The sequence below is a fragment of the Mustela nigripes genome, chromosome 3 (genome assembly GCF_022355385.1).
Source record: "Mustela nigripes isolate SB6536 chromosome 3, MUSNIG.SB6536, whole genome shotgun sequence".
NCBI classification, from domain to species: domain Eukaryota; kingdom Metazoa; phylum Chordata; class Mammalia; order Carnivora; family Mustelidae; genus Mustela; species Mustela nigripes.
Window position 1 is genome coordinate 39,508,270 of NC_081559.1, and position 17,225 is coordinate 39,525,494.

General features: G+C 58.5%; 1 protein-coding gene across 2 annotated transcripts in view; it reads left to right on the forward strand.

The window, feature by feature from the left end:
• The window catches only part of DIS3L2 (DIS3 like 3'-5' exoribonuclease 2), a 365,013-nt gene that overhangs the window by 341,372 nt on the left and 6,416 nt on the right, over positions 1 to 17,225 (forward strand). For both annotated transcript variants that reach the window (XM_059393719.1, XM_059393720.1), the window contains exons 15-16: positions 14,401 to 14,584; positions 15,195 to 15,281. In XM_059393719.1, coding sequence (XP_059249702.1) covers positions 14,401 to 14,584; positions 15,195 to 15,281 — 271 coding nt within the window. The remainder of the gene's footprint in view (positions 1 to 14,400; positions 14,585 to 15,194; positions 15,282 to 17,225) is intronic.

Consider the following 17,225-nt stretch of genomic DNA (forward strand, 5'->3'; position numbering starts at 1 on the left):
GGGTCACTTCCCACTGCCAAACCTAGAAAGTGACCTCAGGAAGATTCCCTAGCGTGTGAGCAGGGGCCCTGAGGTCTGCCCACGTGCTTCGTGGCCTTGAGAAGCAGTCATCAGGTGTTTCAGCCCAGACCTGGACACCTTTCCTTTGCTCGTCCCTCAGACTTCACTGGACCCGTGCTAGCACCAGCTACCGTACCAGCCGAGCACAGGCAAGGAGGAGGCCCCTCCGCCCTGAAGCTCACAGCCCGTGGGTAAGACGGGCATCTAAACCCACATTCTCAAGCTGTGACAAAGGCTTGAGAGGTGCACAAGGTGTGCGGAGAGCGGGCTCCCCGTGAAGTGCCCATCCCACATGGGAAAGCCTGTGCTGCTCGGTGCCTGCAGTGTTGGGGTGTCAGTGTGGGAGACCCTGTGGAATGTAGGGTCTGGTGAGCCCCAGACCCACCCAGGGGGAGGCAGTTGCTCTGTGGCAGGGGGCTGAGGGAGGGGGCAGGAGCTAGCAGAGGAGCTCATCAGGGTCTGTGTTCTGTCTTGTCAGCCTCTGTAAGGGTGAGAGAATGATGGCTAGAAGGAGAGTGGTTGTGTCCCCCCGGGCCCAGCCTGAATGGCTCTCCCTGTGCCTCCAGATCTAGCACAGGGTGGCCTTCCTCCTGCTGCTTCCCCAGCGGGGTGAGGGTCACCATTCCTGGGCGGATGGCCACAGAGCGGGGAGCAGTACCCACTCTCTGTGTGAGGTTGGCAGTGGAACGCCCCTGGTCTGCACACTGCCTGCGAGGATGTCCGGGTGCAACCTAGCACCCAGAATTTTCTGTGAGCGGTAATTGAGCAGTAAGCCTACCAATATGCAACTGTGACATATGAGGACCCAGGCTTGAGCCTCACAGAGATTTGCCCATGAGTGGACTGGCATGACTCCATTAGCCAGGGAGTACCATCCCTCTCCCCTGCAGTGGCTGCACGGAGAGATGAGAGGCCTGGGCAGGGGAGGACAGCTGCAGCCGGGGAGCTACATGGACCCTGGAGGGCATCGGGCAGGGCCTCCTGCCAGATGGGGACAGTCCAGCAGAGGCCAGAGAGTGCTGGGTGCTGTGGATTGGTCTTCCCAGTCATGAATGGCTGCCCAGGCCTAACCTCAGTTACCTCAGCTACCTCAGCTACCCATGAGGAAGCTCCCAGAAGGCCATGCTGACACAGAAATCTGGTCAGCATCCCGGGTGCCCAGCCTTCCCAGAGCCTCTAGAAGTCCTGGATAAACAGGGCTCCCCAAGACGAACTTGGAGTAGCAGCTCGGGAAAGTGAAACCGTTGGATCCAGTCAGGCTTTGACATCTGCTGGCCTCCCTGTCTGACTTACCACTGACCCGGCTCACTGGGATAAAGGGCCTCATCTAGATTGTTCTGGCCTCGGGTCTAAGGTCAAGCTGAGGGTAATACCCGGAAAGGGCTGAAGGCTTCCCACAGCCTATATCTGAGAGCTTTCGTTGGCCCAGAGACAGAGGGTAGAGATGGAGATGAAAACCAGAAATCCCCTTGCTGGCCCCCACCCACTGTTCAGAGGGAGAACAGGGGCCTCAGTGTGTCCTAGAGGTTGCCCTGGCAGACACTTTACCGTGTTGGGGAAGCCCAGAGGCTCTGGACAGGAACATATCCATTTAAACCACTCTGAGCCTAGTTCATAAAACGGTAGGTCAATATTTTACAAGTCACTTAGCTAATGAAGACCTCTGCCAGACTCAACATACCACATCCCAGTGGGTGATAAGACAAGTGTTAGTTCACTGGAAACAGCCCAGAGGAGAGGTTTTTCCTTTCTTTTTCGTAATCTGCTGGGTTTCATACTTAGATAGAGTGAGGCGGGCTGCCCTTGGACAAGAATATTCGCTTGTCAGGTGGCCCAACAAATGAGCCCCGGCTACACCCTCACCCCGTGGCAGGTCTAAGCAGCAACCACCTGCAGGCGAGTCGGAATCTCATTAGAGCAGACTCACATGTCCCACTCGGCTGGTGGAAGCCATCTTCGGTTCTGTCTGCCAAGTCCACATGCTGCCTTCCTGTGGGGAGAAGCTCAAGGGACGCCACAGGAGCTGTGACTGCAGCATGATCTCCACTCCCACCTCCAAAGACAGGCCTCATTTTCCCCTCAGCATTTTCTCTGGAGCATTGAGCAAACCATGTCTCTGAAGGGCCTCGTTTGTTCCCCCAAGCATTTTATTACCATCTACACATGCCCTTGGCTGTGACCTATGCTTGCCCTTGGCCATGGGATACAGAGATTGGGGGGGGGGGGGCTGGTCCCCAGGCAGGAAAACCAACCTCAGTGGAGACCCTCGCCATCCGTGATGAGCTCTGAGCCTGGACTGAGCCTTGAAAACTCAGCCTGAGTGCAGGAGGCGCACCCGGGCGTGGCCAGCAGAAGGCGCCCCGCGGGAGCCCAGGAGCAGTCCTGCAGAGTCTGGGGGCCCAGCACCCAAGAGGAAGCCCAAAGAGCATCCTGGGAGCAGAGATGCCCATGTCCTCATTACTTGGTGTGAGAGCTAAGCTGAAGCCAAGGGAGCGGCCGCCTGTGATGCAAGAAGCCATATCTGTGTCAGGGCTCAAGCCCCTCCAAGGGCCCTGGCCACAGCTGGGGTAACCAAGGGACTGACACAGACTGTTGAGATTTTTCTGACAGGGTGGAACTCTCCAGAGTAAGCATTAAAAAAGGCCTGAATTCTTTGCCCAAGTCAGAGTTCAGTGTGGAACTACACTCTCAAGACAGGCTAGAAAGGCTCGTTGGAGGCTTACCGAGCAGCGGCTCCCAGGGCAGGCATTCAGACCGAGGCATCTGGGGGTCAGGATGGCCGTGGCTCTGCAGAAAGCCCCGCCCTCCCTTCTGAACTGGTGGGCCAGCCCATGGCCACAGCTGGAGCAGTAGCAGTAGCTAGCAAGAAAAAGAGGTCGCCGAGGAAATAGAACCTTCGAGCCTTTAGCTAGTGACTGGAACAGGCTAGGAGAGGGGATGGCTCTGGGGACTAGGGCAGTGAGAACCAGCGTGCTCAGCACCTGTGCTCATTCATTGGCAACACTGAGATGCAAGGTGGGGGCTGAGCCCCAGCATAGATGAGAGAAAGCATTTCCTTGGGGAAGTGGTGAGGTACAGATAATTCCAACTCCTGATCTTTTTGTCCCCCTGAGCAATAAAGAGGCAGAGGCCAACCCAGGGCTGCAAATAAGACTCCCAAGATTGCAGAAATGTCCCAGCCCAGCCAGGTGGGCAGGTGGCCTCATGCGTGTACCTACCTGGTGTAGTCAGCTCCAGACCAAGGGGCAGAGAACAGCCCCAGGGAACATCTCCATCCCCCTGGGCTTGTGGAGCACCAGGCTGAGAGGAGTAACCTGGGCTCTGTGGGTGCTGCAACCCTTGCTGAAGGGAGGAGGTACCCTTGACTATTAGGAGGAAGGACTTCAGTGATGTGGCAGACCACCTTGGGGCAGGCTCTGTATTGAGCCCTTGGTCAGGCACCACTCAGGAAAGCCTGCTGCCCAGTCCTCAGGGAACTTTGGGCAGGCAGTTCAGGATAACCTGAAGAAAAAGCAGTGGACGGGGCCTCTGTGTCCCTGGTCTGTGAGCTTGGAGGAACCACTCTGCCTCTGAGCCTCCCTTTGCCCCATGAACGATGAGGGGTCTAAGACTCGTGAAAACAGCATAAAGTGCCAGGGAAATGGGGGTATTGGTCTTGCATAGACAAAGCAAAATTACAGACAAAACATCTCTTTGGAGCATGGTAAACAGCTGAGCGAGCCAGCCGGAGAGAGGTTGGCATGGGACAGGCCTGAGTGGCTTGGGAGGCATTGGGGGTAGAACGCGCAGAAGCCCACAGAAGGCTGCCGTGTGAGCTCGTTGGATTTGGGCCAGCTCAGAGCCAAGAGGCCTTATCAGTCCTTGCCCCCTTTCTGGGCTAGACTGGGCAGAGCACCCTCAGAGCAGCTGCCCTGCGCCATCCCCAGCAGCCTCAAGCATTAAAGGCTCAAGACTTGGGCTCCAGGATGATGCTCAGGTCTAGACTCTTGGCTCCAAAGGATTTTACAAGATGTATTGTCTTTGAGGAAGCCAATGGCACCCACCTGGGCCTTTTTCACAAAGTCATAAATAGCATGTTTGGGTGCCTCTTCAGAGACTGAGACCATTGAGACCCTCTCCTGGTGTGCCCCACAGTGTCCCAACACACTTTCATGGCCCAGAGAGCCCTGACCACGTCCGCATGCCAGTGCCTCCCACCTGACCCTCTCCTCCCCATGGCCTTGAACCAGGCATGCACAGGAGGTCAGCCAGACCAGGGCTCAAGATGGGGGCCGATTGCCGCATCTGGGTGGAGGCCAGCTCACGCACGGTTCCCCCCAAGGGCCGTGCCTCTACTAGCCTTGCATCCCTGGGCAGCCCACCCAGGTAGCCCCCCAGGGTGCATGGGGGCATAGGAACCATGAAGAGTCCTTCTTCATGGCCGAGGAACCAGCACTTACCTAAAGATCCAGATTCGCATTTTGCTCATTCCAGGAAACCCTTTCCTCCTTTGCCTGAGGACAGACTTTGGAGTCAAAAAGACCAGTCTCCAGATCACAACCCTGCCACACTCTGGTGCATGGAAAGCCCAGCCCGAGACCAGCAGGTGGTCTTACTTCCTTCCAGCCTTCAGTGGCTGTGTAGCTGGGCTGATGACCCTGCTTAAAGTGAGCTGCTCCCCAGAAACAGTGAAACCAAGCGTGTCTTGGGGGAGGTGAGGAAAGCCTGTTGTAACTTGGAAAAGCCAAGTAACTTGAGGTCCTAGAACTTGTATCTCATCCTCTCTTACCTAGTTGTCTGGTGGAGGTGGGGTACGGGAGGGTGACACCTGGAATTGCATTCTGGACTACTCCTCTCTTCCAAATAGCTTTGTGCCCAAAGCCTAACTTTAAGATCAAAATTGATCTCTCCCAATGTCAGTGATGACCGAGTTGGCCCCCACTGGGCTTATCCAAGCTCTGTCCCTTGTCCAAGGTTACAGAGTGAGGCCCCATGGTTGGGCTGGGGCATGAAAGGGACTCTAAGGCCTGGGAGTCTGAAGAGGGCAGCAAAGCTGTCAGGGGGCAGTGTGGGGGCCCCCGAAGGTGGCCGGGCCTCTGTGTATCCCGACCATACCTGCTGTGGTCGGCGGTTTTCATCCGCTTTGGAAGGCAGCTAGGAGCAGAGAAAGGTGTGTGTGTCAACGCCCCAGCATAGCCAGCGAGCCCTAATTACCCAGCTCCATGAGGCCACAAGCACACATAGCCACCTGGTTCTGCTTAGGGGGGAGTTTTCTGCCATGAGCACCGGCCTTATGCCTCCTCGAGCAGAGTTCTGAACCTTGGGAAGGGAGCTCGGCTTCTCAGCTAGCTTTACGCTGACAAAGGGCTTTCTGCCTGTCAACCCAACTCCCCAGCAAACCCCATCCCCTCCCTACCGCAGCCACTGGGCCTCCCTTTGGCAGGGCCCGAGGGCCCATGCTCTGGACGCCTAGCCTCTGGAGACTTCCTTTCGAGCTAGAAAAACAAGCGGCCGAACCGTGCCTCCCTGCAGCTGGACCCCACCCGCTGAACCTATAGAAAGGCCCTGGAGTGGATTCAGCCTCACAGAAGAGGAAACCTGGCTCCGGCCTCACCCGCAGGGCCTGTTATGTCTGGCTCCAGAGGCCTTCTCCTCTGGGCTTTTCCATGCCTGTGAACTAGGCCCCATTCATTTCCCTGTGGTTTCGTGGGAATGTCCAAAACACTCAGCAGGTTGTAGCAAGCCCAGGAGGAGAGGGGTCAGCAAGAGGCCCGGGCCGTGACGTGTGGTCGGCCCCATGGCCGCAGCACCTTCCACTTGGGGTGTCCGGCTGGCTGTGGGTGGGCACCGGTCAGTCCTCCGGCTGCCCCCCACCCAGCCTGGCCGGCTCAGCCTGTGGCTCTCTCTCTAGGTCTCCACTTTCCAGCTCCCAGGCCACCAGCCCCACCCCGGCCTGGCCTAGGAGAGAACCGCAACAAAGATCTCTTCAAGCTTCCCATCTCCGGCAGCTTCCCCTCAGCGCCCGTCCAGCCATCCTTCCCCTCCCGCCCTGACTCCCAGTGCCTGTACAGTTTTCCACCACACTGCCCTCCATCTGGGGCTGCTGGGAGAGCTGCAGGTCCTCTATGAGGGTGGCCGCCTCCCCCCACACACCCCTAACCCCCTGGGCTTCCCGACCTCGGAGAAGGGGCCACGCTCAGGCGTACCGCCCTACTGGCTGCCACCTTCCGACAGCTGAACCCCAGGGCTCCCAGGCCTGCAGTGGGGAGAATGTGCCCAAGTGGGGAGAATCGGGTCCTCAGAAGGAGTGATTTGAAACTGGCTGGCTGGGAGCAGTTCTTACCAAATTTCCAATTTAGCAGTTTTCAGCAAGTGCTAATCGAACTGCCTCTGTGAGTGACCTAATTCCATCTGCATGAGATTCCCAGAGTTGTGACAAGTACCCCGATGGCCAAGGGCAGAAGAGGCTCTGCTGGTCTCTCACTTGCTCTTGGTCTTTGAAAACTGATGCATTTTCAGGTTTGGGTCACAGCCATGCCACTGTGCCCTGGCGGCCCAGCTCCCCTGTCCTTTCCAAAGCCACTTTCGGAGTGTTCTGGGTATGGAAGGGGTGGGGTGAGTTTCTCATCTGGTTTAGCTGTAAAATGAATCTGGAAATGGAACATCCTTGGCAGCCCTGTGGCTCTAGTCGGGCAGGGCTGAGAGGGTAAGTGCAGAGGAGCCGAGAGTCCAAGGGCAAGGGCCCTGGGCCGTCAGGGTCAGGAGCTCAGCCTGCCCGTCTACACGGATTCTGGGCTCAAGAGAGACCCTGCTGTCAGCTGCCGCTCTTCTAGATCCACCGACCTCTGAGGGAGGGAGGGCAGCCAGCGGAGCTGTGGTCAGCCCAGCGCTGACCTTGGGTCTGGACTCTGCCAGCCCCCAGGCTGCCCTGTCCCTGGGCCTTGTGGAGGTAGCCACCGTATTTGTTGAACTCCTTCGCCCAGTAGACTTGAAAAGACAGTTTCGGGACGGTGCCCTCGTGCCAGTGCTCCGAGGCTACCCAGCAGCTACCCAGCTGCTCTTCACACAGGGGCCTGCTGCTGCTGTCCTCCCTGAGCCCTCTGGACAACCTGGGAAAAGGGGCTGGGGAACGTGGGATCCCGCCCCCCTCCTCCCCTGCCTGGCTGTGGCCCTGGACAAGGCCCTTCCTCTTCGGGCTCCAGGAGCTCCAAGCAGCTGGGAGGAAGGGGCCTGTCCCTTCCTGCAGGGACACTGTGAGAGGGCCTTCCCGGGCCCCTCCTTGAGCAGACAGACGGCAGCTATAGGACAAGCTGCCTCCTTTCCCCTCAAACCATGTGGCCCGGCATCCCCTCATGGGAGCTGACAGCTCAGAGGGGACATCAGACTTATTCCCTCCTCGAATGCAGGCTGGCCACATCGTCACCCCTCAGGTCCTCCCTCACCGGTAGCTCCTTCGCTGCTGAAAACACGTGCAGGGTCATCTTTTGGAGACTTAAAAACAGCCATCAGAAAGCGTTACCTCCTCACCCTCCCTTCTGAGGAACTCTCACCTCTTCCACTAAGGGCCGAATTGAGAGTCACCGGCATTTGACGGCCTCCCTCCTCAATCTTTAGTTTCCCAAATCAAGCTCCCCAGCTCCACAGCCATGGCGCCATGCGTCTGCTTGCCGAATGTAGGGCCCCCTGCAGCTTCCCCGTGTTCTCCACAGCGGTCCTGCCCCAGGCAACCACTCCTGGACCTCATTCCTCCCCTCATCCCTCTCTCCCCCTCCCCCCACCAGCTACCGTGCTCCTTCCCTCTTGCCTTCCTGGGCCCGTGGACAGTCTCACCCAGTCCCAGAGCCTCGCCTCACTTGTATCTCAGACTCTGGCATGACCTTCCCTTTCCTGCTGCCTCTGGCTGCTGCTCACAAGCCATCGGTCCCTCCAGCTTTCATCCTAACTGTGCCCTACCTCGGCCCTGCGCCCCTTCACTGTGTTCTGCAGAGAAGTGCGGGTGCTGGAGGCTGGTACCCCAGCCCTGCCTGCCATCCCCCACAGCACAGCCCTCCTCCCTCTGCCCTTGGTTCCTGCTTTTCTTGATTTGTTTTCCCTCCACATCTTTACTCGTTCATCCCTTTGACATAAAGTAGTTCCCTTCTCCTTGCCACTTCTTGGAACTGATCTGGCCTCGAGTGCACCAGGCCTGTTTGCCAGTCAGCTGTGGGATTCAGAGCCAAACCTCTTTCCTTTTTGCCCTGTAAGCTTCCCTCGCCCAGAAAGGGATAGAAAGCCCTCCCAGGGCTGCGGGAGACTTTCAGGGGTTCCAGTCCAGACTGCTCCCCTCATGCGGTCTGTCACCAGGTGCTTTGTGAACGTCCCTCCCTCCCTCACCGTGCACAGGCAGAATTCGGCCGTAGCAGCTCCAAAAAGATTAGTAAGAGAGCAAAGAAACCAGCGAATGGCTCTATCTGGGGAGTCTTACCCCTCTGGGGTGGGGGGTCAGTAAATAACCACGCTGCGGTCTTGTGAGTAGAGTGCGCCATGGAGACCCCTGAGACCAGGGGTGGGGAAGCCGGAAGGGCTGATGCTTCTCAGGCACCGCGTTTGGGAATGGATGCAGTCAAGCTCTTTTCTCAGGCAGAGCTCAAAATTGTCAAGAACTCCTGGTGGCAAGTGTTAGGAGTCAGGCATATACACGTGAGGGCTGTGCGGCCAAGCAGAACAGGGCCCGGTGGCAGGGACCCAGCCCTCCCAACTCCCAAATGTCCCCATCCTGGGAATCTGTACAGATTTATAGAACATACGCTCTATGCCAGCTTCGGGCAACCACCCAACCTCGTGCTGGGACCAGGGTAGACAGCACTGGGATGGGGACGAGGGTGCGGCGATGATCAGAGGCAGTCACAGCAGTGGGAGTGAAATGCTAGAAGGGGATGCCCAGGGAGCACCGAGGGTTCGGGTTCGTGCCTCATGCTGCCTCCCTGAGGAAGAAGAGAGGAGAGGGGAGGAGAGAAGAGGGAAGGGGAGGGGAGGGGAGGAGAGGAGAGAGGGCCCAGCGCACCAGCGAAGAGAGCCGCAGTGCAATGAGACAGAGCAAGAGAGAGCTGCCTGAAGCCAGCATGGCTGGATGATGAGGAGTGGAGGTTGGGGAGAAGGGAGAGGCGATCTGGGCACATGACAAAATGCCTAGTAAACCTCATTCTTCCAAGGAGATGGGCTATCCCAAGGATGGTGGTAGTCAGTCGCTGAAGGGCTTCAGGCAGGAGAGGGACATGAGCAGGTTTGCTTCAAGAAAGAATGCCCGCTTTGGGTGTAAAGAAGTAAACAGCAGGGTGAGACTAGGAGTGGGGAGGCCAGTTGGTCAGAGCTCGAGGCCTGACCGTGGTGGTGGCATCGGGGCTGGAGGGCAGCGGGGGCCTCCAGGAACCTCGCTGTGTGTTCTGTCCACATCCTGGGGTTGGGGCACCCAGCCAGGCACATTCGTGGTACACACAATAACAGTGTTTTTCAGGGAGGCCAGGAGATTGTATATCGTACCTCTATTTTTCAGATAAATCGGTTGAGATTCAGAGAGATTTAAAATTGTGTCTGCAGTCCCACAGCTAGTGAGGCACAGAGCGGGAACTCCAGGCCTGCGACTGACAACTAGCCTCTCCCCTCCACATGGCCTGACCCTTGCACATTGGACTAAGGAGGGAAGCGGGATGCGTAGTGCAAAACAGCAGGAGAGGTGATGAGCAGGAGCCTCAGCCTGGGACACCACCCTCCCCCTGTCCCACCCAAGGGGCTTGTTGGCTGCAGACACCACCCCCCCAGGCCCCTCATTAACAAAACAGAGCTGTAGCCTCCCAGACCAGTGGAGGAACATTCTGTCCAGTTCCTCCAACAACGACAGTCGAGAATGGGCAGCCTTCCTCGAAAAGGACAGCTGTCCCAGCCCATTGCCCGACCCCCACCAGGCAGAGCGCCTTCTCCCAGACCTCACCCTTCCCGCTGGGACCCAAGTCCAGGGGTCACTGAACAGTAAGGGCCACAGCCTGGAGCTTCTGTCATCCTGAGGTGCATTAGCCTCCTGGAATAAAAACCTCAACTGGAATCGTCCCCTAGCATTTCATAGATATTTATACTTTTTACTCTAAGTAACGTTAACACACTTGGGGAAACACCATTCTGGACCAAAGTCGTCTTTGCTGTGTGAGGAGGTGTGAGCTTATGAGGAGGTTGTCTGTGGCCTTTACCTGCCGTCTGCCCAAGCGGGTAAGGGACTCCTACAGCTCCGGACTTGCTCTGCTCCTCCCTGGGATGAGAAGCCTCTCACCAGCCCTGCTCTCCCCCGCCCCCCACCCAGCTCCTCCCCACCAGCACCTGCGAGCCCAGAACCCAAGCAGGTGGGATGCCGGGAATGAGTGCTGATGGGCTCACATCCTGGCATGGCCCCCAGCTGGCTGTCACAGGCACCCCACACACACCCCCAAGACCTCCAGAGCTGTGGGCCCCCGGTGACTCTGGGCTCCGGATGCTGGGCAGATGCCAGGACTGGGACTGAGGCCCCACCTCCAAGGGCTTGGCTTGCTGTTCTGGAAGGGGATCCTGGCTGGTGGCCATTCCTGAGCCCCCGTGTAGAGCAGTTGTCAGGCAGTCACTGACTTCCAGCCTCCTCGCCCTCCCTCAGCGAGTGGGGCACTGTGATCTCATGCCTGTGCCATGGCGGGTGGAGGAGATGGGCTCTGGCCAGGTCAGGTACCCAGATCCAGGAGCGGGGCCCTCCATCCCCACCACCCGGCCTCTGATGCGTGACGTTTGCTGTCAGGGGCGCATCCTAACGACCCAGCCGCTTGGCTCGGGGCCTCTACAGTCAGCGCAGGCCCCCAACAGGGGAAGGAAATTGGGGTGAAGGGGTGTTTGCTGACAAGTCAGCTGTTCAGGCTCCTCTTCTAATCTTGCCACGTCCCAGGTCCTGCAGAAGAAAGAGGCTGGGGGGCCCCCTTCTGGCCCATCCATGGAACTGACCCCTGGGGGGAAACCTGTTGAGCCTGGTGAAGGGGGCCTTTGCCAGCCTCAGACGCCCTCCTGTCTCACCCCCCATGCCGCCCCGCCCAGTTCTCCCTCTGCGGTACCTGGCCCCGCTTTTGACAGTGAATCCTGAACTCAAGGGAATCTGGGGGCTAGCCGCTTGGCATTTCCTTGGCCTTCCTGTTCACTTGACTGGGGACCCTGCTCCAACCGCGCTCCGCCCCTCCCAGCACCCCCGCCCCAGGACCGAACTGCCACGGTGCTCCAAGCCCCGTTTCCTCCCACTCACAGTTTGCGTGTTCTCTCTACCCACTCCTCTCCCCCCTGCTGGCAGAAGAAGGATTTTAAGGACAGGTTGTGGAGAAATGGTCCCCGCAGCTATCCTAGAACACTAATGAGCTGTGGCAACACCCAGAGAGTCAGCCTTATTGCTACGCCACCTCCCAGTTCAGTGACATTGATGCTTTTCTGGGATGAATGCTTGATATCTGCAAACTGTCTTGGAGAGAGTTCCACAGGAGAGAGTTCTCACCTCCTGCCCCGCTGTCCTGAGGGAGGGACTGAGACACTCAGGGAGAAATGGAGCCCCCAGGAGGCACCAAGGGACCTGCCCAAGGTCAGCCTCTGCATCTCAAGCTTCAACAGACTTTCTTCTGAAGGTTAACCAGAGCATGCTGGCTTTTCTCCCACCGACTTCAGGTGCTTGTGGGAATGTACTGGAGGCCCAGGGAGGACAAGTAATGGAGAAGCAGCCTGACTGGAGTCTGTTGACACTGCCTAGGGCTCTGGGTATCAGCCCCACCTTCCCCATCCCTTCCTTCCTGTTCTCGACTTTACTTGAGAACCTGAGATGAGGCAGCAGAGCGCCTGCAGGAACTGGGAGCAGGAGCGCAGCTCCACCCTGGGGTGGGGGGGCACCCCACCATTCAGTTCCTTTGACCCCAGGGGTGGGAGTTGCGTGCAGGGACAGGCTGGAATGCCACAGCCCAGCCCACTGCTCTGGCAGGCCCAGCACTGCCTCACCTGCAGTCTGACGGCAGCCCTGCTATGGGGCCATGCTGCCCCCTGCTGGCAACACTGGCAAAACACAAGGTTATCTAGGTGTTCCCTCCTGGTCCAAGCTTGCACCTGGGCTGGAGACTTCGGGGCCCCAAGGAACAGGCCATAGACACCCTGCCCACAAGCATTCTCGGACTGCAGGGGGAGGCAGGTCTCGAACCGCCTGGCACACAGTAACGTTCATTGAGTGGACAGACATGAACGAAGGTACGCATCTGAAGCATTCTGATGATGACCAAGAACAGACATTAAACCAAACCAGGCATTTATTGAGTAGGAGCTGAGAATCCTGTTGGGTTGACAAGACCAAAATATGAAGAGTCCAGCAGCGGTAGTCTGAGACACAGGTGACCGCGAAACAGCCTGGCTCTTGTTGCCTGGGGGCGAGTTGGCAGTAGGGCTCCAGGGGGGAGATGGGCGAGCCTTCAGCCTGGGCCTTCAGGAAGGCAAGGGAAAGGCAGGAAAGGGGGATCAGTGGCAGGAATGAAACTCATAGGGCATCTTGGGGAGTCCCCCTACTCCCGCCACCACGGCTGGCCATTTGGCGTGACAGTGCAGAGAGAGAAAGTATATCCTATGTCGTGAGGCCAACGACAGGAGGCCCTTATAACCTGTGATGTTCGTACTGGTCTCCAGGACCACCCTGTGGGCTGGGGCTGCCCTCCGACTATACGTTTGAGAGAAAGGAGGGTCAGGAGAGGTCTCAGAGTCATGCCTGTTCCTACAGCAAGAACACGGAGCCAGGATTCACTCCACTTAGGAAACAGTGGCCGGTTCCGGTGCCTGAACCCCGGGTTTCTCAGCAGGAAGGGCTGTGCTCAAGGACAGACTGCGGGGCAGGGAGGCAGAATGGTCACTGCAGTGACTATGAGCACGCAGTAGGGGATAAAGAAACTCCCCATCCACGGTCTGACCCTTGCCATCCTCCGCCCAAACTCTATCCAGTCCGAAGTCAGCCCCGCAGATGAGGGGCTAGAGTCCAGGCTCGGGCTGGCCTTCTCCCAAGGCCCTGACCTGGCCCCGGGCCCTCCATGCTACCACCAGAGGGCCATTCTCACAGCCCTTGTCCCTCATAGAGAGGGCTTCAGGGAAAGACAGATGTGTTCTCGGGACAGCTTGGCAGACCAGATCCTCACTTCTACTGTGGGAAAGGGACTCTGTCAGCTCCCTCTCCCCTCCCCTTCCCCCGTCACAGGCTGCATTTCTCTCCAAGAGCTCAGTGAGGTTGCAAGGCTAACCCTAAAGCTACACGCACACCTCCAGAAAAAGGCAGTTCATCCCCCAGCTACTTGTCGCCAGGGCCACGGAAGCTCACTCCCTGACCTCTTCTGGCTCCGTGAGAGAAGCACGGGCTTGATGTGCTGCTTGGGGTCCAGAATAAAGGCTGGGGAGAGTGGTCCCTGAACTGGGCAAGGCTGGCCCCATACAGCCCCTTTCCAGCCGCTTCTGCTCTCCTGCTGTGAGTGCTCTGCTCACTCTCCCACCAGAGCCCTGGGTCGGGGAAGCAGCACGTGGCCGCCTGCCCCAGGTTTGAGGGGTGGGGGTGCTGACCTCAGGGCTATGCGATCCAGTTTCCCCCTTTTCCTGACTCCTCTATCTTGGCACACACACACACACACACACACACACACGTCGGTCCCTGCCCTTCTCCCTGGGTCCTGGGTGTGCCTTTGTCTCTTCACCGGGTGTATCTGTCCCTGCTTCTTGATTCTAATTACGCTCAAGGATAGCAGCAAGTGTTCAAACCTAAGTGGTTAACTCTCTGGGATTTGAACACCTCGACAGCACATTGATCTCGCCCCAGGATGCCAGATTCCTCTTGCTGTCTGTGACCCTCCTGTTCATCCTCAGAAACCCTCCTCCCCCCAGGGAGAGAAGGGAGCCCTGGGTCTGCTGACCACCTTCTTTGCACCCCCAGGAAGCGTGCTGATGCTGGGCCTGGGCATCTTGTTTTCTCACCCCTGGGGCGCCCCTGAGTGTCCTGGGAGGCGAGTTGTTCAGCAGACAGCTTTATCCAGCACCTTCTCTTTGTCAGGCAGGGCACTGGGGTACCAGGCACAGGGCCACAGCAGGAAAGAAGACAGATGCCATCCCACCCAGACTCATGGGGGAGGTGGTGCGCAAGCTCAAATGTCAGAAGGGAAGAGCGCTACTGATGATTAGCGCCAAGAGGGGCACGAGCAGGGGTACGAGACTGGGTGGCAGGAGGGCGTCTCTGACACAAGAGAGCCAGTCTGCAGCTAGTTTGGGAAAGAATGGGTAGCGGCAGCCCCTGACACCTGCTCCTCACCTCCCCACCCCCCGCAGACTCGTGGAGGAGTTTATGCTCCTGGCCAACATGGCCGTGGCCCACAAGACGCACCGCACCTTCCCTGAGCGTGCCCTCCTGCGCCGGCACCCTCCGCCCCAGACCAAGATGCTCAATGACCTTGTGGAATTCTGCGAGCAGTTGGGGCTGCCCATGGACTTCAGCTCTGCAGGGGCCCTCAATGTGAGTGCCGGGAGTGCGAGGGAGGGTAAGGCCCTGGGGAGAGGCCTCCAAGTCACAGATGCCCTGGCCATGGGCCACACTCCCCACCAGGACCAGGCTGAGGGAAGCCGCTCAACACTCCGTCATGGGCAGGGATCCTGCAGCCGGGGCTGGGCTGGGCAGGGCTGGGCTTGGGCCCAGAAACTTTCCATAGGGGGCTGGGAGGATTGGAAGCCCAAGAATGTTTTTTATAGTAAGTGCTGTGAAGTGCTCCCTTTCTGGAACTAAGCCTTATGGGGCTCAGGCCTGACCTTTGATCCCACAGAAGGGTGGCTGTTCCGCTCTGGGTTTTTAAGTCTGGGGTGGGCAGAGAAGTAACTTAGGTCAGACAGCGGAAACCAGTCTCTCCATGTAGCCAACAAGACATGGAAGAGCTGACATCGGAGCCACGGCCCAGCGTGGGATGCACGGTGGAGGCTGCTGGCCTCCACACCCCACCATGGCCCTCTGAGCGGGATCAAGCCCTCCGCTTACCCCTCCACCCCCAGAGCTGGGTCTCAGGTGGTCAGAGGGTGACAGGGTCCCCAGAGCCTGGCCCAGTTTGACTGCCTATCACACGGTTTGCTTCTAGAAAAGTCTGACCACAACATTTGGAGATGACAAGTACTCCCTGGCCCGGAAGGAGGTACTCACCAACATGTGTTCCCGGCCCATGCAGGTAAGGAAAGACCTGCCCCCCAAACCTGCCCCTTCTCCCAGGGGCCTCCAGGACCTCCAAATGCCAGACAACCTCAGGGGAGGGGTGGGGAGAGTAGCCCCAGGCGTTACCTAGGATAGGTGAGCCCTGAGCTCTGATTATCAGCCTCCTACACAGACTTGCCTGCCTTACCTGTTCAAGGACAGTTTCTGTGGGGCCCTTCAAGGGCCCAGTTTGAGGCCCGCTGTCCCCTGCGCAGGGTCAGGGGCTCCATTCCCTAACTGAAGGCAGGGAGTCATCACAGGGCATACACCAAGCCTTTAGTGTCCAGTCCCTACAGACCAGACCAGCTCAGGGAAGGAACAGGGCCAGTTAGCAACTGAGCTGGATGGGCACCCTGGAGGGGAGAGATTGTCTCCCATCGCAGCCTGCCTGGAGGGAAAGTCATCAACCCCCACCAAGCGCCCACCCTGTGGACCCTGGGCAGAGGAATCTCCCTCTTCCTCGCTGGTAGGAGGGAAGTTAGGCGATGGGCCTGTGTCGCAGGCAGTGTGACAGGCTGGCAGGCTGGGCCTAGACAATGAACTTGCTCCAGCAGCCTGTCTCAGCCCCCTGAGTCTGAGCTTCAGCCCCTGCAGACCCAAGCATCTTGGGGAGAAGCCCCCCCCCACCCCCCCTGTGAGGCCAGCCGGAGCTGCGCATACTAATAGGGCCAGCTCTGGGCTCCATCCTGGCCAGGGGGCAATGACAGACCATTTTTCAGGGGCTCAGTCAGTCTGCGGATTCAATCAGTCCACAAGAGCCAGGTCACCTCAGCTGGCCACAGCCAATCTATTTCCTGCCAGGAATGAGCCACTGGGGCCCTTTTGGGTCTGGCTGCCTTTACCCTGTCCCCGCTCACAAGCGTCTCCCCCAACCAAGCACCTTTAAAGCACGCCACACAGAGGGGCAGGTGTGCCTGTGGCGAGGGGACTCGATGTCACTCTGCACTCTAGTTGCTCTGAGATGTGGTTACCCCAGGGTCCCAGGAACTGCCTGTTGACTGTGCCAGGCAGGGCCAGTCGGGCTCCTATTCCCTGCCTCCAGCCTCTGGAAGTGTCTGGAACTGTCCACCTCCAAAGTCAAACTAGCTCTAGAGCTCTGTGGAAAGGAGCCCTCCTCTCCTGAGTCACCCAGAGCCTGAAAAAGAGTGGACTTCTGGCCTTTCCTGCCAGTGAGTGACCTTCAAGGCTGGCCTTAATATGGGGAGCTGATGGCAAAGGGTCCTGGAGTGCCTGTGGTGTCCCTAAGAACTGGGACAGGGACAGGGCAGTGGCAGCAGCAGTTTCCTAAGGAAGCCGCTGAAACAGGACACCTGGGACTTTTCTGTCCCAGGAAAGCCACAGTCCCCACCTGTCCCATCCCGCCCAGAGACACCTTCCCAGCCAGAAAGGGGACCAGGGCCTCTGTGCTGCTCAGCCCAGCTCACGTGGGGAACTGGGCCACCACCACCACTGAGAACAACGCCTAGATGTGGCTTGGTGTGGCGGCTGCTCCCACCTCCCCCAGTGACTTGCCCCGGACATGACCCCGGCCCCAGCAGGAGCTGGCAGGGAGGCAGACTCGGGGAGCTGAGCAGGTCATCACCAGCTGTGCCCTGGATTCCAGGCCCGACACACACAAAGTAAGCGGAGCCGGCTATCCGTTTGGCCAAGCACACAGGCAGCAAGGGAGCGAGGGAACAGACAAGGGTGTGACTTGGGCCTCAGTGAGGAATCTGTCCACTTGCTCCTCGCGGCATCCTGGGGTCGCAGCCCCAAGACCTCCAGGACCACAGGGCAAGTGGCTGCAGGCACTGTGGTCAGGCCACCCACACAGCAGAACCACCATGGCCTAGAACCATTTGCTGGGCCCCTAGAGAAACTTGGCCTCTCTTCGTGTACCCTCGTCCTCACTGCCCCCTGCAGAAAGGCCTCTTGAACTCAG